At 44.2% G+C, this 27,731-nt stretch overlaps 1 protein-coding gene across 1 annotated transcript; it reads left to right on the forward strand.

Moving 5' to 3' along the window:
- Positions 1-27,718, forward strand: FNDC7 (fibronectin type III domain containing 7). The gene is made up of 13 exons (XM_054980381.1): positions 1-63; positions 2,231-2,249; positions 3,582-3,839; positions 6,111-6,365; positions 9,437-9,697; positions 11,035-11,292; positions 13,289-13,543; positions 20,142-20,399; positions 22,023-22,277; positions 22,956-23,210; positions 23,661-23,921; positions 26,725-26,754; positions 27,485-27,718. The coding sequence occupies exons 1-13, from the start codon at positions 1-3 to the stop codon at positions 27,544-27,546; spliced, it is 2,490 nt and encodes an 829-aa protein (XP_054836356.1). The 3' UTR covers positions 27,547-27,718.
- The last annotated feature ends 13 nt before the right edge of the window (positions 27,719-27,731 follow it).

The raw sequence follows: 27,731 nt of genomic DNA on the forward strand, positions 1-27,731 counted from the left end.
ATGATAGCTGCAAGATGCAGACATTTCATACTATCTGGATTCATTCTCATCAGCTGGAAAATGGTGAGTCAAAGCAGTTTCTTTCCTCATTTCCAGGACAGGAGTAACTTGTTTGAGCAAATAGGAGTCTACAATGTGTTGTTTACTCTTGATTCCATTTTTTAAATATCCTTTTGCTGTAAAGTATGTTGGTTTTGCTGGTGAAATATGTAAAAGAAAAATGTCTTAATATATTGGTCTTAATCTAAAATATTTAACATCAGTCTTTAATCTTAAATAAAATTAAAAATAGTCCAGTAGCACCTTTAAGACTAACCTTCTTTATTGTAGCATAAATCTTAAATAGCAGTCTTAAACAGAGCTACACTCTTCTAAGTCTGTTGAAGTAAATGGGCTTAGAAGGATATAACTCTGTTTAGGATTACAGTGTAAGGCTACACTCCGAAGCACAGTTACTAGAGCGTAAGCTCCATTCAGCTCAGTAGGATTTACCTCTGAATAAACATGCTTAGGCTTGTAATGTAAGATTGTTTTATCTCTTGTAATAAGACTTATGTGCAACTCAAAACACTGATGTAATATTTTACACTAAATTGAACATGGCAGCTTATTACTATATTATTTATTTGCTCTACATTGTTTAGAGGCATTACCCTCTTATAGGAGAACACATGGGGAAAATGAATCGGTTTTGTAATTTTAGAACACGGCCATTATTCATTTAAAAGCCTTCTGGAACAAAAAATCATTGATTTCCTTCAGAAGATCTTGTACAAATACCACCAGTTCCTGAGAAAGGGAGTTCCATCACTTCAGAGCAGCCAACAAAAAGCCCTCCCAGGAATTCCTGCCAGTCTAACCTCAGATAATGCAGGTTCCCATGGAAAGGCCTGTACTAGGTGATAAATAAATAATATTGTGCCCTCAGAAATCTAATTAAAGGAGTTCATGTTTGGGCCATTAGCAGAGTGTATCGTTTAGCAGTGAAAGCATTATCATAGGTGGTTGTGAGCTGGTTCTGCTGGCTGGCGTGTGTGCAGGAAAGAAAATAACAAAGCATACACTTGTTTATATTTAGAAAGGAAATAAGAGTTCTTTATTGTAGGAATGCCATACTCTGATAGGAAAGGAGGAGAGACAGATCCTATCTACTTACCTAATCTAAGGATGCACATGGATGCTAGGACAAGTCTTGCATCCATGGTTGCAAGGTGGAGGGGGAGGAGAAGGAGAGAGATGGTGCCTGGAACAAAGCCAGAAGGAGAAGAGTGAGAAGGAGGATGTCATGAAGAGGAAGTCCTGAGTATAGCAATCTACATATCAAGGGGATAGTCAGAGCAGTAAACAGTAAACAGGATGCCCTAACTTCTCTGTCTTTCTAACTCTTTGGTTTGTCCTCCTCTGAAACCTGAGGAAAGGGACTGCACTGAGTCCTCCTCTTCCAACACTAGGGATCTTGAAGTTTGGACAGGCTGATTAAGATCCAGCTGTAGTTGTAGGCATCTGGTGACTTATGTCAATGAGTAGTTCTGTCGTGCATGCTCATTTTCCTTCACATCAGAAGACATTTATTCAGTGGGGCTCAGATGAGCGTTATGTAGGGTTGCCATCCTTAGGCTGTTTCAACTAATGTCTAGACCATAAAAATCGACTTTCTTGGCGAAAATGGCAGATTCTATAGCATCACATCTTTGCTGAGCTCCCCCCCACCCAAACTCCCCCCACAAATCTCCAGGAATTTCCCAAGACGGAGGTAGCAACCCTAGCATCATGGTAACAGATAGGAATATGCATACAGATGTTCATCTACATCAATGTGGCAATGGCTGCTTGTATATGTGGATTTCATTTTCCAGATAGGAGATATTGGAAGAAACTTCCCTTGCAAATAATGGTTCTTGTGTTCATATAATGTGTTTGGGATCAGTGTACTGGCCTGTCAGCACCTGGAAAATTTCCCTGCAGGATCAATAGTCAGATCCTGGAAGGGAAGGTGAACTTGTAATGTGATCTGCATTCCAATGCCAAAACTCATGAATGGCTTTGTAGAGGCTGTGCTATGCATGTTTAAACAAGATGTCAAAATTATGCATCATTGTGCTTGTTATTTGTACTTTCTTTTTAAAAAAAAGAGATGTCCTGGTTTGTACTAGAAACATAACATTTTAAATTACTTTGGAAAAGGATTTCTCCCAGTATTTGTTTCAGTGTTCTCAATCTTCTTTTACAGGTTATCTCAGCTAACACAGGTAAAATGGAAAAGGTATTTTCCTCTTGCAGTTATTTAAAAAAATTAACTTCAGAAAAAAAATTAAACTTTCATGTTTTTTGATCTTCATAATTTTAGAAACTTTTACATAAATATTGCTCTTAACTATATGGCAAACCCTGTAATACCAACTCACACATTTTCAAAAAATCCTTGTTACTTCAGGGGGGGCATGGACGTTATAGGATCTAAGACATTTAAAATGAAATCTAATGGGTTGAATCCAATCTATATTAGTCATTCCCACCTATTCCCTCTTCCTACTGCATGCACTCCCCATGTCAATTCTCAAGATCTGTGTCCCCTCCCCCCCCACAGCTGCATTTCATGGAGATCAGTGGGCTCCAGTGGGAGGGGGAGGGGGAAGCAGGAAACGTCCATTCTGCCAGTAGAACATGTAACAGTGCAATCCTAAGCAGTTACTCTAGTCCATTGATTTCAGAGGGCTTAGACTGGAGTAACTCTGCTTAGGATTCCATTGTTAGTCTGGATCCAGCCCAATTTTAGAAACTATTATACATTATGAATTATATAAATAATACTACTTAATATTTCTGTGCTTTTCGAAAATGCTCTATATTCATTACCTTATAGAACACAATGGGACACTATCAGCCCATTTCAGTGATTTTACGTTTGTAGGTATGCTAGCCTCCCTGGCCCCCCAACACTGTTTACACTGTAAAAGTAGACGCTGTTGACAAGGATTGGTTCACATGTCATGTTCCAATCTTCCAAATTACAGTTTGGATGAGAGTGAGCCTTGCTCTCATTAAATCCTTTCTTCCCCCCTTTACACACGCAGCGGTAATTAACACATCTACATTTCGCATACCTTATACTTTGACATTACATCTAACTTGATGAACTATAGTTTGTGCTGGCCCTGGAGGTGATGTTGGTCCTCTCTAGGAATTACTGGAAATACTATGGTTTTGCCATAGAGTTTCCAGCAATTCCTAGAGAGGCATGATGACCGTTTTTTACATTGTTCTCCTATTATCGCTCAGAAAAGTGGTGGGAAACAGGAGCTGAGAATGGGGGATCCTCCACCCCCACTGGGGGGCTGATGACCCTACCTCCAAACCACAATTGAAAATTACAGTTTGAGGTTGATTTCCAGTTTACACTGTTTTACACTAATCAGGAAGTAATTCAAGGTCTTTGAGGATATGAGAAGAGAAAGCACAGACAAGCATAACACTAGGGGTTTCCAGCCTTGTTGAGCCTGCAGGCACCTTTGAATTTTGAAAACAGCTGTCTTGTATGTCAAGTTAAAGAGACTAGATGTGAGAGTGTATCTGTTTTATAGGTTTCTCTATATCTGTTTATGATGTGACATCAAGAAGCATTTATCTCCAATGGACCAAATTTCCAGGAGCTGTTTCTTACAGAGTCATGACATCCCCTATGAACACATTGGGACACTCTCTATCAGCCCATTTCAGTGATTTCTCATTTGTAGGTGTACTAGCCTCCCTAGCCCCCAACACTGTTTATAGTGTACAAGTAGATGCTGTTGACAAGAATGGAATGAAGTTGGCTGAAGCACAGATCATGCAGTTAACAGGTCAGTATAGGACTCTTTTGTAAGTAAGTTGGTTTATTCTTCTTGTAATCCCTTTCGTATACTTTCTCCTTTGAACAGAACTGAGAAACTGTGCATAGATATCTCATTTTATGCCTCAGTTTGCCTTCTCAGATTGCCAATTTGAGACCTACATTGGATTTTGCAACCCACTAACAATCCTAGAATTTGTTTGTTTGTTTGTTTCTTCTTGTTGCTATATATTAATACATCTAGCCTTTTGGAAGTTAACAGGAAGAATCTAATCATCTAAGGCAGCAGGTTACAAACTTTTATCCAAACTGCCTTGTTTCCTTCTTGATATTCAAAGAGAGGAAATACATATGAAACTTTGAAGTGCACTCTACTCAGTGAAGCCTCCTTCCTTCTATCTGTTATAGGCTCTCACTGCCAGTCCTATTAATCTGCATTCTGCACATTTATAGGCTTGCACAAAAACTGAAGCTGTTGCATTCTCCTACCTTCCTTCCAGGTTTTCTGCACAATGTGAGAGATTCAAGTGCCCCAGTCTGAGAAACTCAGTTCTAGATAATTCAGTTACCTTTGGTATCAACAAGGGCATGTTGAGCAGTGATTCCTGTAGAGCATTCCTGCAAAACTGGAATACATGTAATTTGGAATGTAATTTTTTAGTGAAATAAAATTTTATATATTTAATCTGAATACTGATTAAATTTGCAGATTATTTTGATTGGGAAAAGCAAGGGGCAACATTTTAGTGGAAAAGAAAAGATGAGAGATCAATGTATTTTATCCACTTATTTGTGGATAACTGTGGGCAAGACTCCTTTGTTAAACAACGCTTACGAGAATGACAAATAGTGCAAATGGGGGGCATATCTGGCTTGCTGGCTAGCAGTGAATGAAATAAGTCTTGGCAGAACACAATGAGAATATTGTTCAAGAAGAGCTTGTCCTGTTTGTGGAAGTACAGCTCCTGTAATGCAGCCAAGATCTCTGAAATCCTATTTTGTTATGAAATTTTGATGAAGTTTCAATGTGAAAACTAATATAACATTTTACTTTATTTTTTTAAGTTTAGCAGAGTGTATTTTAAGCCACATATATCCATTTTGTGATTTTTTTTTCTCACTGCACCACAGTGTAACCCAAATTTGTATGTTTTTCAAGAATTAAACTGGAGAACTCTTTAGTTGCTTCACATTTATACCCAAGCAGGTTACAGTGAGTACATGAAATAACTACCTACCCATAGAGAAGTCATCTTGCTGCATTGTTCTGATGCCAACATAGAGCCCACTAAAGGTTGATTGAAGGAAGCAGCCCAGAGCAATGAAGCATTCAGAGATGCAGTAGGCAGCCTCCATGGTGGCTGAACCTTGATTGATTTCTTGCAGCAGAATAGCACTGATTTGTCTATCTTCTATTAGGTGCTTAATTTGTAGGTATTCAAGTCAAGGAATTGTAGATTGGGAATCTTTTTCTATTTGCTTTCCCCCCAAAATTCTGCCTTTACAAGTTATATCAATTAATCTTATTTTGTTTTGTTTCCACTATTTAAATGAGTGTTTGTTCTCTGCTGGTTTGAACCAGGTAAAGATGCTAGTAGATATTGTAGCACTGGTGACTCACTCCCTCTCATCTGATCAACTGCTCAACAGGCTTAATATAATTCTAGAACTACCAGTGCCCCAAAGTCTAATTCTATGTACTTTAAATGGGATTAAACCATTTAGTATGACTCTCAAAGGCGCATACCTTGGAAATCTAGTTGATCTTTAAGGTGCTATTGGACCCAGATCTTGCTCTTTGACTGCAGACCTACATGACTACCCCCTGAAACTATCTTATATCTGCTCCTGATTTACAAACACATGAAACTGCCTTATATTGAGTCTGTCAAGACCAGTATTGTTTACTCTGACTGGCAGTGGCTCACCTACTGTCTAAGCCTTTTTAACTGTTGGCGCTGAGGATAGAACTTAGTACAGTCTACATGCAAAGTAGCTACTCTACCACTGAGCCACAGCCTCTTTCATCAGGATAGGAATGATTAATACATCATTTATAGCTTTTATAGTGAGTCATATACTTCTATCATTTTTCATGCATAGCAATGCTGCTTAAAAGGAAATTCATCAATCTTTTCTGAGATCATGCATAAAATAACCATGCTTATATTTTATAATGCTTATATAATAATCAGCAATGAAAAAAATTATGTCCTTGAATGTCAGCCTTTCTGTTGATTTTGAAATGACCCTGGCTCTAGATCTTTTTTTTTTTTAAAAGCTCCTGAGATCCCTGTTATTGAACAAGCTTATTCAAAACTGAGTAACAGTATCACAGTGGAATGGGCAGCAGTTGCAGGGGCATCCAGTTACTTGCTGACAGCACAGGATGGAGAGTCATTCATTGAAACAATCATCACAAATTCTCCAGGCACTGTGACAGGGTTGAAGGCTGCTACAATGTACAAAATCTCCATCCGATCTATAAATGCTGGAGGGAGAAGTCAACCTTCACCAACAAAAAAGGCAATGACAGGTACTTTTACATCTCATTTAGAAATGAAGGCTTTATTGGTACTATTGCAAGCCAGCTGTTTTAACATTCTTCCTCAGTCCATTTCAGTCTGATCTTCTAACTTGGGTTTGGAAGGAAGATTATACTGTTAGCCTGACCCATTAAACCAGCGTTTATTGAAGCAAAAAAAGGACTTAAATGCTGGTCTGCAAACTGAATTGTGGTTTCACAAAATCATTTGTAGTTCAAATAAATCCTTCCTTTTGTTCCCTTAGAAGCTTATTGATTGACAAACCTTGAGCAGCAGAAAGTTCTTGTTCATTGTTTTTTGGACTCCTGGGATAGAAGGACTGAAATAAATGTTACTACTGCCAAAGTAATTTTAGGATCGTTATCTCTAAGCAGATAAAACAATGTTTCTGAGGTGTAGGGGGCTGAATAATCAGTAATAAGTGGTTTAATATAATAGTCTCTGGTATTCTTATATAAATGGCTTTCAAGCAGGACATGTAAAGAAGTATGAGTCCTATTAAGACTGCAAGGATAGATTCTATCTATTTTAAAAATCTTCCTTCTAAAACCATAGAAGGTATAATTTTCCATCTTGCAAATAAAAAAGCTGTACAATAGCGTGGAATAGTCAAATAATACATATAGGGAGGTAAAGATTTAAGAGGAGTAATGCCAAAGGATGGGGAGAACAGACATGATGAGCTCTATATGTTAAACTTCCACGGTTGACTTCTAGAACACACTTTTTAATCAAAGAGAGAGCTTTAGATATACCCATCTCAGAGATAAGATTAGTCATCATACCAACTAGTGGCAGCTTCTCATCCAAAGTTTTCATCCAAACTGATTTGAAAGTATCCTGTTTCAAGGCAGCCAATAGGTCATCCTCATCAAAAAACCATTTTATTCTCAATTTGATGGTGATTCAATTTGATTCTTAGAAATTGAGCAAGAGGCTGCTCAACATTTTTAGATGCGGCTTTAATCCAGATAGCTGAACCATAAGGAATCAGGGAAATCCCCTTGAAGTTAAAAGCCTGCACATCTCTGGGAATATACTTCCCCCACTTATTATAGAAGAACCTGTTTATAGAGATTGCACAGAGTTTTGCTTTGTGAAATGCCATTCTAAGTGGGGGCTTCCTAGATAAGTCTGCCAAAAACAGACTCACCAAATAAGAGAAGGTCCTAACTTGCTCAATATTAAAGCCATTGGTTGACCATTGTAATAGGGGCCATCTCCTACTTTTGGTGACGACTAGGACCTTAATTTTCTGGTAGTTAATCATGAGACTCTCACAGAGGCAATAGCTGGAAAAGATTTGTAAGGCCTTTTGCAGACCAACCCTGGTGCAAGACAAAATGGCGGCATCATGGGCATAAAGTAAGGCAGGGACACTAGTCTCAGCTAATTTAAGTGGATGGCATCACTTGTGAAAACTAGATGCTAAATAGATTAAATATAGACTAGATGCTAAATAGTTTAAATATAGATTAAACAGAAAGTAAACAGCACTGTCTTACCACTTTTTCCAGGTTAAATTAGTTTGTTAAAAGTCCTTCATACCTGCAGCAAACTTGAGCAGTTGAGCCACAATACAGTCATTTTATAAGCCCTAGAAGCCTTTTGCCAGTGGTGGTTTGGGCAAATGTACTCCACAATTTGGAGTGATTTATAGAGTCGAAGGCCCCTTTAAGATCAATAAAGCCCATATATAATTTCCCCCTTTTAAAGGATGAATATTTCTCAGCCAGATTGTAGAGGACTAGGGAGTGGTCATAAGTCAAGCCCCATTTGAAACCAATCTGCTCATGATCCAGCACAGCCTCTGATTCCATCCAATCCAAAAGTTTCCTAAGTAAGTAAGAGAAATACAGCTTTCCCAATGAAGAAAGAAGACTAATTGGCCAATAGCAGCATGGATCCAATCTGGACCCCTTTTTAAATATTGGAACTATAATCAGACCTCTCCATGAGTTGGGCATCTGGCCAGATGAATTAATTAAAATGAACACTGGGGCCAGGACCATACCCCACCATTGAGAATCAACCATAAAAAGCTCATTAGGAATTAAATTGAGGCCAGGAGCTTTTCCTAATCTTAGCCCCCTAATAAGACATATGATCTCCCTGATTAACAGCTCAGGCCAGGAAGCCATAGAGTTAAGAGAAATAATATATGAGGATGAGTTGGAAGCACCAGCATCATAGAATAACTCATTGAAATGATTTACCCATAGTAAAGGGGCAATGCAGCAAGGAATTTCAAAATATGAATTAGTGAATTCATATTCACTAAATATGAGTTAGTGAATATGAATCAGCAGAATTGGTGATAAATCAAAAGGCCTTATTATTCTTTTGTTGATAGCTGAGATGAGACATCCTCAGTTCAAATAAGCCAATGATTTCTTGTTAGGTCAGAAACAGATACAGATTATGGATTATTCTGTGATTAGCAGATTTTCTCTTAGGAATGTTCTTGATCCTGGCTTTGCCCCTAGCACTTCAGGTGATGGTTGGGATTATGAAGGAAAAGGCAGCTAAGCATCTCCTGATGCATTCTCTTTTGATTAATTTCCTTTCCTGGAAAATGGGGTTTATAGTGCATTCAGAATCTCAAGGACTTACTGATGCAATGGAACTATCTTTGAAGTGTGTTTCATAAGATTAATTTGGTACAGTATCACTATTTGCCTAGAGGAGCTAATAGACTTATTTTGCAGTAACTCCACTGTTCTCTTCTGGACACATCAAGACGTTGGTTTTGAGGTTAAAGCGCTATGCAAGTTCTACTTCTCTATAAATCTTCTCCATCATCCACTGCAATCTTCAGGGAGACAACAAATGGGAAAGAAAATGACCCTTACTTCTGTGTACTTTCAAAGATATTGTAGCATTCTATCTTTACCCTTTACAACTGAGTGCTATTTATGGTGGCTTTTTACTCAGGCATGTATATAAGTACGAAATGTAGGTGAGAGGCTGCTCTAACTTTGCCCACATAGAATGAAATTTTGTTTCTCGTGCATGCACGTACAAAATCCTATAAATTTGCCCTATGTTTGTTCATTTACAGTCTTAGCTGCACTGATCCTGATGGCAAGTTCCCCAAGCTATGACACTATAGTAGTGAGCTGGAGAGCTGTATATACGGCTGTGGGATTCTTTGTGTCCATCATGAGATCAGATGGTTTGGGCAGCATGCTGAAAGAGAACACCACCAACACCTCCCTGGTATTTTCTAGTCTAGATCCAGGAACTCTCTATACCATCAAGGCACATGCTTGGGATGCCAGTGGGATACCTGGAGATGACATCACCTACAACCAAAGAACACGTAAGCGTTAAATATCAGTCAGTAAATCTGGATTCGCCATTGGTGGAAACAATGACAGAGGAGTGAAAGTATCACCCTTTTATGTAATCACTAGCAACAGCCCGTTGTGTGGAAAAATACAACGGGCTCTAGAAAACTGATCTGGTGGGCCCCCACTGCAGGGCCTTGAGAGGGCCACACAGCTGCCTCCTTGGCTGCTGTGGGGACTTTGGAGGATTGCGCTGCCACACTGGACTGCTGCAGTGCCTTAGGAGGGCTACGTCAGCACACCAGGCCTCCCTGCCACCTTTGCAGCCCCTCAGAGGCCTGATGCAGGCAGCAAGGAGGCCCGGCGTGGCGGCATGGACCTTCCAAGGCCCTGCTGTGGCCACACTGCCATGCCAGGCCTTCCCACCGCCACTGCCATAGCCTCCTCAGGGCTTCCAAAGGGCCGCAATGCTGTGCCAGGCCTTCCTGCCACCACTGGGGCCTCTGAAGGGCCATACCATCACTCTGTGTCTTCTCGTTGTGGCCTCCTTGGGGCCTCCGAGGCAAGCTGTGTTGCCAATGATTCACTTTTTATCCTCACGGAGGGACCTGTTAGTGCGCCTGCATGGGGATAAAAAGTGAGTTGTCGCCAATACGACTTGCCTTTTACATAGTAGGATGGTTACAAAGTACAGATAGGAGAAATATAGGGATGGATCCCAATTACTTCCACTAAGTAAGGACAAATGAGTCTTGTTCCAAAGGAAAGACTAGCTCCCATGAAAGATGAACCCTCCATTAGAGCAAAGTTTTGTCCACTGGCACAAGACTTCTTATTTAGCAGAAGGGATCCATCAGACCCAACCTATGCTGTTTGAATTAAAAATGGCTATCTAGTCCTTTCTGGCAAGAGACAGTGTGGCATAGCAATTCCAGTATTGGAGAAGCAGTGCAAAGTCCTAAATTCAAACAGCTTCAAAATGCACTGATTAAACGGGTCAGTTATTCGCTCTCATCCTAACCTACCTCAAAGGTTTGCTGTGAGGACCAAATGGAGCAGGGGAGTGTTATGTATGCTGCTCTGAGTTTGTTGAAGAAAAGACAAGATGGAAATGTGATTGATAGATAGACAGGCAAGGTATGGGACTAGGGCTAGGTTCAAATTCCATTTCTGTTATGAAGAATGTTAGGTGACCTTGGACCAATCACTCTTTCTCAGCCTAACCTATCCCACAAGTCACAGGGTTATTGTAGGTGGTAGGAGAGAATGTTGTATGCTGCCTTGAGTTCCTTGGAGGAAGGACAAATAAAATGTGATAGATCCATTCAGCATAAAGGAATTATTTCTTATTAATTTTGACCTCTTACAGGGCCCCGCACACCAGCAGATGTTCAGGTGGCTTTTGACAGTGGAGATTTGAGAGCTATTATTTTTTGCACGCCAGCAGAAGGAACTTCTAGTTATTTCATGGCAGTTCACAGTGGTACTTCTGAGCTAAACTGTAGCACAACTACCAGTTCCTGCATTATACCATCACTCGAGTGTGGGTCTAAGTATTCCCTGTCTGTTGTAGCAACCAATGAGGCTGGTGCAAGCATTCCTACAGAGGATGTGACTTTCAAAACTGGTATGTGATTTAAAGGAATCCCTGTAGAGTTCTTAGTGTGCAGCAATATGTATGGTGTAGAGAAAGATAGGCTTGTCACATTTGTCGACTGATAATAGCTGTCAATGTTGTTACTTAGGAAAGAGGTGGTTATGATATTAGGAATGGTGCAGAAAGGTTAGACAGGCATTTTTCTACCACCCCACATAACATTAAAATTTGGGCTTGCTCAATTAAATTGATTGGTGTAGGCTTAGGAAGAACCCCATTCAGATTATAATAATTATGGAGTTTACCGTCTCTGGATGTGGCAGTGCCCACTAGCCATTGGTATTTTAAAAAGGATTACAAAATGTGTGGTCAATAGATCTAGCAGTGACTATTAACCATAATATCTAACTGGAATCTCTGTGTTCAGAAGCAACGAGGTGATGCTCTGCTCAGCAGCATTTGAAGCCCTCCTTCAGTGGAAGAGCCTTTCTTCAATGGAAGAGCCTCTTAATGTAAGGTTGCTTAGGCTGGAGAAAGGTTTCCAACTCTGCTGAGCAGAGTGGCTGAATTCACCTCAGCATACCTCTAAATACCAGATACATGGGGAAAATGGCACTGGGAGGGCTATTGATTAGGAGTTTTGAGAGGGATCACATCCAACTCTTGCATTCTACACATGCCCCAGGAGCTTTTGGGGTCAAGAAAATTATTCAGGGGGGATAGTCTGAAGACCTTCCTCCCAATGCCATGGACTCAATCTGAATCAGACCCCAATGGTACTTCAGAATACAATTCCACAGCAAATTCATATCTGCTGTTTGGCTTAAGTCCCAGTGGCAATTATATCTTATAGGTAATGTCTAGTTTGGGCCCCAATTAGTACTATATAACCTGCACAGCAGAACTCAGAATTTAGGTGTCAGATGCACCCTGCTTATCTGCCACGTGAGCCTATTATACTCTGTATTGTATTCTGGGCCTCTGAGAATGTGTAAAGAAATATCTGTGTAGCTGTCTAACTGTGTAGCTGTGAATCGCTTATCTTGCAGGTGGCTACTTTCACTTTCTCGACTGGCATGGGAAAGTGTCCTTGAAGTGCTGGTCGGAGCTGTATCTCCCTGAGACATGAAATGAGCTCATCCTTGTCTTCCCCTCCCCTACCCCATCCAATCTTTTAGGCCCTGCGTGCCTAAATTCTAAAGGTCCTTATCTCAGGGCAGGAACCTTGCCCTATAACTAACATTGCTTTCCCCCTTTACGTCACTTCTGCGAATGTGTTGTCTGAGTGCACTGATACTGATGGATCTCTAAAAAAGAAACTTTAACTGGACTCTTGAAGTGCCTGCAGTGAAGTAACTGGAGATCTAAGTGGCAGAGCCTGACATTAGGTATGGAAGGAAAGGCACTAGCTTCTTTTTTCACACTTCATATTTAGTGCTATAACATCAAAACTTCAGATAGTGCCAAAGTTTCTGTGCCTATGGGATAACAACTAATGACACTGATTCAAAAGATTGTATTTGCATTTTAATCATAACTTCTGTGATTGCACAAATTATGTATTTTCCAACTTTGCCTCCTAGGTAGGAATTTTATGAAATACAAATAAGTGAAATTATGCTGCATAAATTTCAAGACATTAAAAACATACACACACACAATTAAAAACAAGATCCAGGATGTAAACGTACAAGCCTGCCATCTTTCACCATTAAAAAACCATAGTTAATCATTGGCATTTTAGGTTGCTTCCAAAGCACACAGCTTTGTCTGAAGACACTCTGCTGATAACATGGCATCTGGTGTGCAAAATGTTCCATGTTGATTGATGCTACAGTCTCATTACCTCTATTGTTGGGTATGGGAACAAATGTGGACTTCGGGTTTAAGATATGCGCATCCAAGCACTGAATAATTGAAAACTAGCAGCCCATAAATTCTTCTTAGGGACTTGAGTTTTAAATTGTATTTTGGCATTACATTAAGGAACATGCTTTAACATTTTGTTGAAAATTTGATTTTGCAGTCCCTTGTGCTCCAGAAAGTGTAACAATTGAAGAAGTTGAGCCTGGCAATTTGTCAGTATCATGGTCCAATGTCAACCTAAGTGATTATTATGTAGTCTTTGTGAAAAGTGATGATGGCTTAGAGGTGCATTGTAACACCTCCCAGACCCAGTGCTACTTTCAGTCAGACTGTGGCTTTACCTATTTCATCAGTGTCTTTGCCTATAACAAGGCAGGGCAGAGCCCCTTGGGCGACATATTTAACCATACCACAGGTAAGTACCACTTTACTTTCTCATATATATTTAGCAAATCTGTAGATACTATAAACCAGTTAGGCATAATCTTTGACTGGTAGAATGGTATCTAGCATATAGGCTACATATTTATTTTTGTCTAGAAGAAATGGCATATATGGAATTTATTTCAAATCATTAGATAAAAGGTGACCATCCGAGCTTGCAGTAAAGAAGGTAGTCCATATAGGATGGGAAATCAGAGAGCAGCTTAATCAATACCTATGTATGGAGCCAGGCCCAAGCTAGATTATGGAACTAGTTGTAAAGCTACTGGATCCTGAACAGCTCAGTCCTTCTGGGTTAGTAACTGCAATACCCCCTTCTGGCCACCTGCAGTGGTAGAGCTGAAATGCAGCAGAAAACATACAGTTCCTTTGTCTATCCCTAAACTGGTTAACCCAGGATAGCCTGATCTTGTCAGATCTCAGATGTTAAGCAAGGTCAGCCCTGATTAGTATTTGGATGGGAGACCACCAAGGAACACCAGGGTTGCAATGCAGAGGCAAGCAATAGTAAACCATCTCTGAACATCTATAGCCTTGAAACCCTACAGGGTTGCTGTAAGTTGGCTGTGTCTTGATGGTACTTTCCACCACAGTTCCATTGTCTAGTAAAAAGCCATGGTAGTGCTGTGAGAAAAGTGCTAGGGCTACACTGCTAGAATCCTTACTTCCTTTACTTGAAAGGAGCATGCATGAAAAACAGGGTTTCTCACCTGTAACTGTTGATCGTCGAGTCTCTTCTGTGCAGACACACATTGGGACTGCGCAGGCGCAGGCCAGCCGCGGAAAAGATTTTTCTAGCTCTAAGAGATGTGAGGGGGACGTTCGGATCCACCGCGCATGCGCGCCGGTGTTCCCGCCAATTTTGAATGCATATATATCCGAACGTCCCCGGCATTCCCTCAGTTCACCTGAGCCGCCGGAGAAACAATGGAAGAAACCAAGCACTCACAGCGGGGCAGGCGGGAGGGAATGTGTGTCTGCACAGAAGAGACTCGACGATCAACAGTTACAGGTGAGAAACCCTGTTTATCGTCTTCGTCCTTCTGTGCAGCCCCACATTGGGAGAGTAACTAGCATCTCACCAATGGGGGCGGGTGTGAGTGTCTACTTGAACAAGGACTGCAGGACAGCTGTGCCCACAGCCGAGTCACGTCGTGCATGCACATCCACAGAATAGTGCTTGATGAAAGTGTCTGCAGTGGACCATGTCGCAGCTTGGCAGACGTCCCGGAGCGGCACTCCTCGTAGGAAGGCAGCAGAAGCAGCTTGCGCTCGAGTGGAATGAGCGGTAACCAACAAGGGACACTGGACTCCAGCATGCTGATAGCAAAGTTTAATCGTAGACACAATCCAGCGAGAGATGGACTGGGCAGAAGCAGGTGAGCCCTTGCGAGGGCCAGAGTAACACACAAACAGGGCAGGAGACTTCCTGAAACATTTGGTGCGGTGCAAATAAAACAATAAAGCACGCTTTACATCCAATGTGTGTAGTGCTCGTTCCCCTGGGGATGAAGGTGTTGGAAAAAAGGAAGGGAGGAACACCTTTTGCTGTAGGTGAAACCTTGAGACTACCTTGGGCAGAAACTCCATGCTAGTGTGGAGCATGACAGTACCAGGGAAAAACTGCAGGAAGGGAGGGTCACACCGCAGGGCAGACAGCTCCCCAACACGCCTAGAGGACGTGATTGCTACCAGGAAAGCCACCTTCTGAGTGAGCAAAGGTAGGGGACAAGAAGATAGAGGCTCAAAGGGCTGGAGCATCAGCCGGGAGAGAACCAGGGAGAGACTCCATTGCGGAATGGGATGGGCCCTAGGAGGGAAGGTCTTGAACAGGCCCTTCAGGAACTGCTTGGAAAGCCAGTGAGTAAAAACTGTCTTCCCATCAATCTGCTCATGGAAGGCAGAGATTGCAGCCATGTGGACCTTAATACTGGAAAACGCAAGGCCCTGGGAGCAGAGATCCAGGAGGTAGTCCAGGATGACAGGGAGCGGGCAACTAAAGGGAGAAACCCCCTTTGGGGCCAACCACCAGGAAAAACGTGACCACTTCCTCTGGTAGGACAACCTGGTGGACGGTTTCCGGGCATTCAAGATCACCCCAAGCACCCCAGAAGAGAGGTTCATTCCCGGTTGCCCAGAAGCCAGGCAGCCAGATTCAGTACAGCCACATCGTGATGCCACACCCCGTCCCTGGTTAAGAGGTCCGGGGCGTGAGGCAGGGGGAGGCATCGCCCCTGGGACAGGGAGAGCAAAAGGGGGAACCAATCCTGGCGAGGCCACCGAGGGGCAACGAGGATACAGCGGGTTCGGTAGGCCCTGACCCTGGAAAGAACCTTGTACAGGAGCGGAAAGGGCGGGAAGGCATAAAAGAGCCCTGGGGACCAAGGTATTTGGAAGGCATCCCCTAGGGAGTGGCGGCCAATGCCGGCCCGGGAGCAGAACAGCGGGGCCTGTTTGTTGCGGGCAGTGGCGAAGAGGTCGACCAACGGCGTGCCCCACGTGCGGAAAACCTGGTCGAGGTAAACCCTGTTTAGGGACCACTCGTGCTGAGGCAGAAACACCCTGCTCAGCGCATCCGCCGAGGTGTTGAGATCCCCGGCAATGTGCACGGCTCTGGGAAGGACGTTGTTGACCATGGCCCAATTCCATAGAGTCGTTGCCTCCTTGCAGAGCTTGAGCGAGACCGTTCCCCCCTGCTTGTTGAGGTAGTAGCAGGCCGTGGTATTGTCCGACAGGACCTGAACCCTCCTGTTCCGAATGGCATCTGCAAAAGAAGCGAGGGAGTAACGGATCGCCCTAAGCTCAAGAAGGTTGATATGCATGGATGCCTCAGATGGGGACCAGATGCCCTGAGCCGAAAGCTGTCCACAGCGCCCTCCCCATCCCAAGTTGGAGGCATCGGTATAAACCGTGACCTCGGCTAGGAAGGGGCCGAAAGGACAACCTTCAGACAGGTTTCCAGGGACAGTCCACCAGGCCAGAGAGCGCAGCACCACCCTGGGGATGGAAAACCTCTGGTGCTGACCCATGGTGAGGGGGTTGTACCTCCGGACAAACCAGTTTTGCAGAGGCCTCATACGCAGGCGCGCAAAGAAAACCACCCCTGCGGTGGAGGCCATAAGGCCCAACAGAGTCTGAACCAAAAGGGCAGTCTGATACCGGCAATGCATAAAATGCCGGGCCAAAGCGGAAAGCCTGGCCAACCGGTCAGGGGGCAGGTAGGCTCTACCCAGCAGGGAATTGAAATGGACCCCAATAAACCTAATGGCCATGCCTGGGGTCAGGATAGACTTATCCCCATTAACCACCAAGCCCAGCCTAGCCAGCACGGACAAAGTGAGGGCAATATGGGCCTGGAGAGAGCCAGGCGAGGGTCCCACCAGGAGCCAGTCATCCAGGTACGGGTAGATAAAGCAACCCTGGGACCGCAGGTATGCCACTACGGTGGCCATGCACTTTGTGAACACTCTGGGTGCAGAGGCTAGTCCGAAGGGCAACACTGTATATTCATACACAGAATTCCCATACACAAACCGCAGGTATTTCCTGTGGCCCTCAAATATAGAAATGTGGAAGTAGGCATCCTTCAGGTCTAGAATGGCCAGCCAGACGCCCACTTCCAGGAGTTCCATGACTCGCGCCAGGGTCAGCATGCGAAACTTCTCAGCCTTCAAATAACCATTGAGGCCTCGAAGGTCTAAGATGGGCCGGGAACCTCCACCCTTTTTATCCACAAGGAAGTATCTGGAGTAAAAGCCCCATGGGGAAGTAGAGACATTGACCACCCGGACAGCACCCTTGGTAACCAACTCCATAACATTATTGTGTAACACAACATCACAACATGGAGAACAACGGGGAGGGAGAGAGAGAGGGGGTGCATCCGTAAACATTAACTTGTAACCATGGGCCACAATGGACAGGACCCAAGCGTCAGAAGTAACACGTTGCCAACAGGGCAAAAAAGGTCGAAGCCTGTCCAGAAACTGGGCAGCAGAGGAAGCACCCTCGGAGGCCAACGGGGGAGCGTTCAGGCGCAGTCAGAAGACCGAGGGCTTCTGCGCCGAGGTCGAAGGCTTGGGCGAAGAGGGCTGTTGCCTGCCCTTGGACCGGCCGGAGCGCCTGGAAGGGTGACGCTGCTGGGCAGAGTAGGATCGGTGACCGTAGGACTGGCCCGAGAAGAAGCGCCCTTGACGCTGCTGGTAAGGCTGGTAAGGGGTCTGGTAGGATCGGAACCGACCATAGCGATACCTCGGACCCGACGACTGGGCTGAGGGGGCGACCCCGAGGGACTTGGCCGTCTGCTGATTCTTCTTCATCAGGGAGAGGGACTCATCCGTCTTCTCCGAGAAGAGCTGGGGCCCCTCGAACGGGAAGTCCTCCACCTTCGCCTTCTTCTCTGGAGGCAGGGCCGTGGACCGGAGCCAGGCGTGCCGACGCAGGACCACCGAAGTTGCCATCGCTCGCGCTGCAGAGTCGGCGGCGTCCTTGCCAGCCGTCATTTGCTGTTTTGACAGCTTCACGGCCTCGGCTTGGAGGGCCTTAACCAGGTGGCGGCGATCCTCCGGGAGGTCGGAGAGGTAAGAAGACAGCCTCTTCCACAGGAAGAGATTATAGGATCCCATTATGGCCTGGAAGTTGGCAATACGGAATCCCAGAGACGCGGATGAGTAGAGTTTCCTGCCCACGCCATCCAGCTTCCTGCCTTCTCGGTCCGCCGGGGCCGACGAGGAATCGGAACGGAACCGAGCCTGACCCTCCTCAGCTACGATCGACGAGGGTTTCGGGTGATTGAAGAGGTACGGGCAATCATCTTGCTTTAAACGGTAGTACCGTTCCACCTTCTTTGCCGTCGCGGACAGGGACGCCGGCGCCTGCCAGAGCGCGAGAGCGTTATCAACAAAATCCTCCACAGGGGGAAACGCCACCGACGCGGGGGACCCGGAATACAGCGCCTCCAGCAGCTTACTCTTGGGCTTGGAGGTCGTGGAGGAGACGTCTATCTCCAGCGCGGCGGCCATCCGCACCATTTGTTCGGAGAATAGCCTGTAATCGTCATTCGGGGACGATGAGCGGGGCCCACCCACGGTGTCATCCGGGGAAGGATCCGAGGCCGCGTCTGAAGAGCACTCCGACGGTGACGCCAGACCTTCATCATCCTCGGAATCCGAAAACTCCGGCGAGGTTTGCGTCGGAACCGAAGACCGGTGAGCGGTCGGGGCCGACGGATAAGTTGCAGGAACCGGCGGTCGCAGAGGTAAGCCCGGAGGTGGAGGAGCGGGTGCTGGGAGCCCGACTGGCTGAGCCGGAACGGAGACCATCGGAACCGACGGATGTTGCAGGAAGGGCAGCGACTGCTGGAACCACGCCACAAAATCCTGCCAGGAGGTCATGTTCCCAACCCCCGCGACCGGCTGGCAAGGGGGCAGAGGAGCAGGCACCGGGGCAGGCCAGCGAAGAGGCATCGGAACCGACGAGGTAGACGGCAGTGGAACGGAGGCCTCTGAAGGCGCCGGGGCGGACGGCAGGGAGCGCTCAAAAGATTGGAACGGTTCCGGGAAAGGCGGAAACGGCATAAACTCCTCGGGAACCGACGGAGGAGGCGTGCAAGGAGGCGACGGGGTGTGGAGACTCACCACATCGTCGGGTATCAGGACTGGTTCGGCCGGAGAACCAGGCAGCACAGTCGGAGCTGGGGACAATGCACGGCCCTTGGCCCTCGACTTCGCCTTGGCCTTCTTGGACGGGGGCTCCGAAACAGCCTCCCGAACCGAAGGCTTGGAGGAGGACTTCGGCTTGGGCGCGGAACGCTTCTTGGCCTTCCGGCTCGAAGGACGATCCCCGGAACCGGAATCAGGACGGGCCTCCGGAACGGGTTGCCCCGTCGGTTCCGAGGGGAGCGGCTCTGGCGACTTACGAGACGGCGCCGGTGACGGAGCGGCGGAGCGCGGCCTATCTCCCGAAGAGCCTGACGGCTTGGGGGGGAGAAGGTTGGCATCCCACAAGAAGGCACGGAGCCTGGCCTTCCGATCACTCCTTGCCTTCGGAGTGAAGGACATACAAATGGAGCAGCGCTCGACAACATGCCCCTCGCCCAGGCAGATGAGGCAGAGCTCATGGCCGTCCGAATGGGTCATCTTAGTGCCGCATTTATGACACTTTTTAAACAAAGATGTCTGCGACATAATGAACGGTATCTCCCGACAGATGTCAAGGGGAAAATACCGACCAGCAGAAGAAACGATCCAAAACTCCGAAGAGACGCTTGAAACGAACGCTAGACAATAAGAACCTTTTCGACGGCGGCGAAAAAGGAACTGAGGGAATGCCGGGGACGTTCGGATATATATGCATTCAAAATTGGCGGGAACACCGGCGCGCATGCGCGGTGGATCCGAACGTCCCCCTCACATCTCTTAGAGCTAGAAAAATCTTTTCCGCGGCTGGCCTGCGCCTGCGCAGTCCCAATGTGGGGCTGCACAGAAGGACGAAGACGATCTAGTATTTATTCTGATAAATCTTGAGCATTATACCATTAAAAACAAAAGTTGTCTTTTTTATTGTTTTAGCACCATGTTGTCCCAATGACTTTAACCCAGTGTTTGTGTCCAGTGACACAGTTCAGATTGTCTGGTCTCCTGTCCGTGGTGCTGAAATGTATGAAACCAAAGCTGTTGACTGGTCCAATGAGCTGCTATGCAATGATACTGCCACCATTTGTATCCTGTCTGCACTGCAATGTAACACCCAGTACAATATCACCGTCTATTCATTCAGTGAAATTCGAGGCCGCAATACATCATGTGCATCTAAACATGTGGCGACAGGTAGTATTCTAGCTTACACTTCTGTTAATACAAGACAGCAGCTAAGAGCAAAGAAGATACTGTGCAAGCTGAAAAAGCTAATTGCTGAAAAGGATAATATTATAATTTATAGAATGGCAGTATTAAAACCAAACTAAACTATATTCCACCCTGCAGTCAATGTAGTGAGAGGAAATATTAGATGGAGTAGCCATGTTCAAATGCTCAATGTTTCTTTCTTTTGAAAATCTTGTCCAAAAGCTGATTGACATAAGGGCTGCAATTCTGTTCAAGCTCCTTTCAACAACATAAGACTTTCTTACAAGTAGGTCTGCTTAGGGCTGCTGCTGTAACCAGCTGTCCCATGTTATGTAGCAGACTGCAGCTGGGGAAGTCAAATACTGGAATGCTGACCTACACGAAACATTTATTGCACCTATAAAACTAATATAGCTCGGAAGAAATTCTAACCAAATCTTCTTTCCACCTTGCTAGTTCTCGATATACCGCAAGGTTTTTATTTTAACTTGAAGGAACATACAGACATCCTGTTTCCCCACTGAAACTACATTACAGCAACAGATATGCATAATAAAGTTATGCTTTTATCCTTAGATTAAAATTTCCAAGAGTTTTCTTTTTTGGACAATTTATGGCCATCATCTTGTGGGGGGAGATACCTTTAAGTATGGCACCCTGTGCATACTTATTTTCAAACAGGACTTAATGGGAAAACATGCATTGTATCAGGTTGCCAATGTCAATACCAAGAGCTTGCATGGTGTAGCGATTAGAGTATTATACTAGGAACTGGAACAACTGGGTTTGAAACCCTGTTCTGCCATGGAAGATTGTAACAATCTCTCAGCCTAACCTACCTCACAAAGTTGTTGTGAGGATAAGGTGGAGGAGGGATGTAATAAGCCATTGAGTCCCAGTAAAATAGAAAAGTGGGATATAAATAATAAATAAGCAATAGTGTTCCAAATCGGTTACACTGGTGGATTGGTAATTTCCATGGATTTCCATCTGCAGAACATGACTTGCTCACTTCCCCCTTTCCTCTGTAGCTCAAACTGCCCTAAAATGCGACTCTGGGGAAAAGAGAATCTGCCCTGGAACTGCATGAGGGGCGTGTTGGAGAAAATCGCCACCCTTCTATCCATGAAATTGTCCTTTGTATCCAAACTTTGTTATTGAATGGGAGGTTTCTGAACCAAAGACCTTTCTGGTTAAACACTTGGCTCTCTGGAAAACCCATATATACTAGCATAACACTACAAACTGTTGAACTGCACCATTTTTCTAATGCTAGCCACAACCAGGGCATCAACCTCTATCAGACAGCAAAGCAGATTTGCTTATGGACACTTGTATAACACGCCTCAAAACAGAACCCCTGGTAGCCTCTCAGATGTGGCCTATGAGGCCCAATGAAATGGATTACGATTAATGTATTTTTTAAAAAGCAAGTGAACTCATGCACTCTTTCCTAAAAGATGTTTGAACTGAGGAACTCTCTGGCATAAAGCAGTTCTTAAACAAAGAGAATGCCATAAGAGATGCAATTGACAATAGTTCTAACAGCATTAAAGCCGCACATAAAAATGCAGCTCAAATTTATTCCATCTAAAATCTTTTCAGCTCCATGCAGCCCAGAAATAATTAATGTCTCAAAGGATGCACCCTCTGTAATTAGTGTGCATTGGCTTGCCAGTAATAATAAAGCAACATACACGGTCACTGCCAAAGGAGATGCAGGAATGTGGGACTGCACAAGCTCTGGAAATTCATGCACCCTCCATAACCTCCCATGTGGGTCATTGTTCTCTATCAGTGCTGTTGCAAGCACAGAAGCAGGACGCAGCTTGCCTAGTTACAGCATCCCTTTGGAGACAGGTAAGTTACCACTGACCAGAGATGTTATTTATTATTTACCATGTATGCACCACTTCCATCATATGACAGGCAAATGGAAGTAGAGAGATGAGGATGTACCTGAGGGCACCTGCTGGACTCAGCTGAAGTTTGAACTGGTCTCTTATATGTAATACTGCAGAGATGACCAGCATTATCCTACTATATAAAAGGCAAGCTGTTTCAGACAACTCACTTCCTGCCTTGGTGCGCCTTCAGAGGGCGCTGCTGCAGAAGTAAGCCCAGGCAGGGATCAGGCAGGGATCAGGAGGCAATGCCCTGCCCTCCCTTTACCCAGCTGGGATCGGAAGTTGAGCAGGTGGTCATGTTTGCCCCCCACCTTCACCCAGCTGGGATCAGGAGCGGAGCACGTAGCAATGCTCGCCCTCTGCCTTCACCCAGCTGGGATCAGGAACAGAGCAGGTGACAATGCCCACCCCCCCTTCACCCCACCAGGATCAGCCAAGGAGCAGGTGGCAATGTCTGCCCCCTCCCGCCTTCATCTGGCCGGGACCAGTCACGGAGGAGGAGGCAATACCTGCCTGCCCGCCCTCTCCTTTCTAGAGCCCCTTGTATTTTTCCCCACAATGGGCTTTGTTGCTAGTGACAACAAATAACTAGATTCTAAGGAAAGCTAACGTTTTTTTCCTTTCTTTCAAGCTCCTTGCTGCCCTGCTGATCTTACAATAACTCAAGTTACACAGTCTATAACAAACATCAGCTGGTCTACTGGGACTGGGGCAAAGACATACATAACAATTTTGGAATCACGCAAAGGACAGGCCAGATGTCACACACTCCAAAACAGTTGCCTCCTAGGATGCATTATGTGTGCAACCAACTACACTTTGTCTGTTAAAGCAATAAGTGAAACAGGCTTAAGATCAGATTGTATATACAGAGGATTTTCTTCAAGTAAGTAGGTGGTAAATGCAATTTTTAAAAATGCACAGATTATATGAATTATGTTCTGATTCAATTCAACGCACTTTAGACAAGTGATTCAACAATTATGTCTGTAAACTGTTCTTTTAAACCTGTGATTCTTTAATCTTTTACCAAGTGCTTAACATTTCAATATCTGCATTTAGCAAAGTGCCAGTCTGTCAGTACTACTGGCTGACCCAGTTGTTCCCTTCTACCAATTAGTTTGGAAGACTAATACTGTTTTTATATTGTTGTTACCTGCCTTGGTTACCTTCCACCACTACCACCACTACGATTGCACTGTAGGTTTCCAAGACAGTTGGCTCATGTTTTACAAGTGAACTTAATATGCTGTCTGAAAACTTACTGCAGCCAATAAAAATCAGTTACGTAGTTCTGTCTAAAAATTAACCACTATTCCATTTTTTTCCCCCTGAGGTGCCTGCTGCCCATCTGGAGTTAAGCTATATAGACTGAACAATAACAGTATACGAATATACTGGCAAACTTCAGAAGGGTCAATAAATTATACTACAGATCTGTATGGTTCAAAGGGAGATTTCACTTGTATACCAAGTGAAGGCCTGAATTACTGTGATGTCACTGAGATACCCTGTGGAGATGTCTATACAGTCATGGTATCACCAGTAACTGATAAAGGATCAAAACTTACATTTTGCCCTAAGAAAATATATTCAGGTAAGGTGCTTGCATTGCCATCGGGTGGAGAAAGGAGTTTTCAAATTGAATGAGTCAAATTACAAACATGGAACATTTAGCATTCTATTCTAGTATTGCTTTCCACAAAGGATGAGTTCAGGAATAACAATTGCTATATGAAACAGCTTCCACTCATTGGGTGCTCTGCGTAGCAGCTCTTGCACATAAAGTGTTACCTCATATTGAATTTCCAACCAACCACCAGCTATTCTTGCTAATGGTTGACAATAGCATATCAGCTTTCCAAACAAGACATGATCCATCATTAGTTATTGCATGGATTCAATTTCCTCATTGCAATTGTACCACAGACATGTAATATCTCTTGGCCTGGTAATGGAAATGGACGCAGATGGATCAGTACCTGGTCTGCTAACTGCAAAAAAGTTTGATGAGTTAAGGAAAGGCTGTGAAGATAGAGAAAAATTCGATAGATGCAAGGATTGTGGATCTTTCAAATGCTCTTCTCCCTTCAACAGTCCTTTCTGACCCTAAGGAGGTTTACCCTTGGGCTTGACCAATGTGGATTGACAGCTGCATAGGATGGGAGAATGTAGTGAGGAGGCAGCAAAATTGTCTTCTCCCTTTTTTGGCAGCAGAGCTCTACTGACAGAAGAGGAAGAATGGACCATTGGATACTCACCATGAAGGGTCCTTCTCCTCTGAGGAAAGGAGGACATATTGATGGGTGATTCCCAACCTCCATTCAGGAAGGCAAAAACAAGTCTTCTACTTCCTGTCTTCCTAGTGGGAGTCACTCTTTCAGTTCTGGCAACTCCAAAAGCAGTTAAAATGTCATAATTATAAATACGACATTCTAGAAGTGAATAACAAGGAGAAAGGTGAGTAACAACATATTAAGGGGAACCAACAGAACAGGAAGTGAATTTGTCAGGCAGAAGAGAGTGAAATGACAATGATTTCAGGAGGGACAAAATGTCCTCCTTTCCTGAGGAGGAGGACCCTTCACGGTATCCAGTGGTCTGTTCTCCCTCTGAGACAGAGGACATCTTGATGGGACCTCCCAGAGCAATGTCCTTATTTTCTGGCTGAGTCATTGTCATCTGGTTATCAGCTGCATCAGCTGAGTCGTAAGTGTTCAACTTACAGTGTTTAACAAAGGCAGATACAGACAACCAAATAGCTGCCTTGCAAATCTCTTAGCTGTAGCATGTCTGGCAAATGCTGTGCTGGTTGCAGCACTTCCTATTAAGTGAGCAGTAATCCTAGCTGGTATGTCTAGTTTTTGAATTTTGTGTGCTTCAATGATGCATGCCATGAGGTTAGTGCTAATGGCTGATTTAGACATCCTCATTCCTTTATTTGGTGAGGATATAAATAAGGAAGTAGTTTTCCAGATTTGCTCTGTTCTATAAATGCTTTTATAGTAAGTCTTATGTCCACAGTATGCCCCGTTTCTTCTTTGGGATGAAAAGTATTTGGCCAACTGATAGTAGAAATAATTCCAGTGATCTGTGGAAGGGCAAGATCACTTTTGGTATGAAAGTAGGATGTTGCCAGGACCACTTTGTCCTTGTATAAGATACATAGCTCTAGCTAATTAACTGGGTACCCGGTTCCGATACCCTTCTTGCAGATGTAACTGTGGTGAGGAACAAAGTCCTCAGTCACTTAAGAGGAATTTCCTTGATGGGCTCAAAGGGGTGTCTAGTAAGGGCAGAATTGTATGCAATTTCCAAGTCAGAAATTGGTGAACCTGTGACAGATCCTTCAGAGTATCACACTAGGAGCTATGTATGTGAGGTGTCTGGACAGACTCAGACCCAGGTAGCATGGCAGCACTGTTGTTGGCATCTTAAGGTTGAGGCTCTGAGACTGCATGACCAACTTGTAGGAAGGATAGAATGGATCTGATTTTGGGTTTCATGACATTAACCCCCTTATCTTCTGCATCTTCTGTGAAGGCTTTCCATGATGCATTATATATCCTATTAATGGACTGTCTCCTAGGGGCCAGTAGCATGTAGGTTACTTCTTGAGAATAGCCTAGCCGAGAGGTAGTCCCACTCACTTTCCATGTGGTAAATGTAGCCATTCCAGGTGTGGATGCTGAACCGGGCATTGCAGGAGCATATCAGGAGGTATTGGAAGAAAGAGAATAGCGAGGAGATAAAGGAGTAAACAAGAATCAGGTTCTGGAAAGAAATGAAGAAAAATAGTTGAAAGGCAAGACAGTGCTCAGACGAAACTGCTCTCCCTGTTGAAGCAGGAAGGATGGATGACTCCCACTAGGAAGACAGGAAGTAGAAAACTTGTTCCTGCCTCCCTGAATCAAGGGTGGGAATCACCCATCAAGATGTCCTCCGCCTCAGAGGGAGAAGAGCAATCCCCCCCCTTGCAGCCTTCCAATACACACGGCCCATGTGGCTTTCATTACCCTGCAAATGAACTTTCCAAGGTTGGAAAGAACTGCTGAGGGAAGGGGAACAAGGCAAAGTGCCTTCTATTCACAGACTGCAGGATGCAACCTACTAAACTGAAATTCACAAAAATGCTGTTGCAGCACTATCCATTTAGGATCTCTTTGATGCTAATAGGACACAATCTGCTTTCAACATGCTAATGTTTTCCATGTTTGTACACTGAAATCCAAACATCCAGCAGTCCAAAGCTATCCTTTTTAATTTAACCACTATGCATCTTTTATAAAGTAATTTTTACAAAATTGTTTGGAAGTATTACAAGACAATGGCGTTGTATTGATGCTTAATTTATCACACTATCAGTGTTTTCATCTTCATATATTTCTTATATTTTCTAGTGACTTGCTCTGGAAGTTCAGTAGGAATGGGTAAGTAGGAAATCCAGGTTTTGATGGATATTGAATGAGAGATTTACCTATCTTGAAATTACTTAGCTGTCAAACCCCCAATTTCACCAGTATATAATCCATCTTTTTAAAAAGAATCTTTAATTTCACATAAAATTCCATGTAAAATCTTATACATTGCATACAATGTCTGTTCTGAAGCCTTTCCGTTTCTAGCTCTCATGATATAGATTTGGGTTTGGAAGAGCCCAGGGCTTTGATCACTTGGGCTCATATATATTAGATGCTTGCACCTGGGATCGCAAATGTTTTTTCCTGTGCTGGTCTGGCACCTCAAAATCCGATTTGCTCCAAACATAAAAAAAATCAACTTACAACAAAGTAAAACTCATTCATTAGTGTCACCTCCTGTGTAGATGTAATCTTGCCAATGAATTTGGGGATTCAAGGTAGCTAACAAATATTAGTATTTTGAAGGGGCATGTGCCAGGGCTCAATCAAACCTATTTTTTCAACTCCAGGGCTATCCCTCCCACAACTTCACACTTTGGACTTCTTCCTCTTACACTTTCAGGCTGGCCATTACCACATGCTAAAGCCAGCTCCCCATATATATATAAGGTGGGGAAAGTCATGCCTTTCAAAGTGACTGTCCCAAACAATCCCAACACAGGGAAACAAGGCAGGGTAAAAATAGGCTGCACATCTATTTAACCTAATCTGCTGGATCAAAAAAAAATTTTTTTTGCAGTAATCTACAGAGGAAAGAGGAATGCAGATCACCACCAGGTTTTACATGGAACAATAAACTGAGACAACCAGGTAAGAAACCATCAGAACAAGACAATTTTGCTTGGACTGGAATATAATGATTTTATTCATTTCCTATTCTGTAGTCACGGCACCATGTTCACCTTGGCAACCTTGCCTCTTCTCTGGTGTTGTCTGCCACTCTGCTATGGTAGAAACAATTGAGCATATCCTCTTATACTGCCAGT

The sequence above is a fragment of the Eublepharis macularius genome, chromosome 5, assembly GCF_028583425.1.
Source record: "Eublepharis macularius isolate TG4126 chromosome 5, MPM_Emac_v1.0, whole genome shotgun sequence".
Lineage (NCBI taxonomy): Eukaryota > Metazoa > Chordata > Lepidosauria > Squamata > Eublepharidae > Eublepharis > Eublepharis macularius.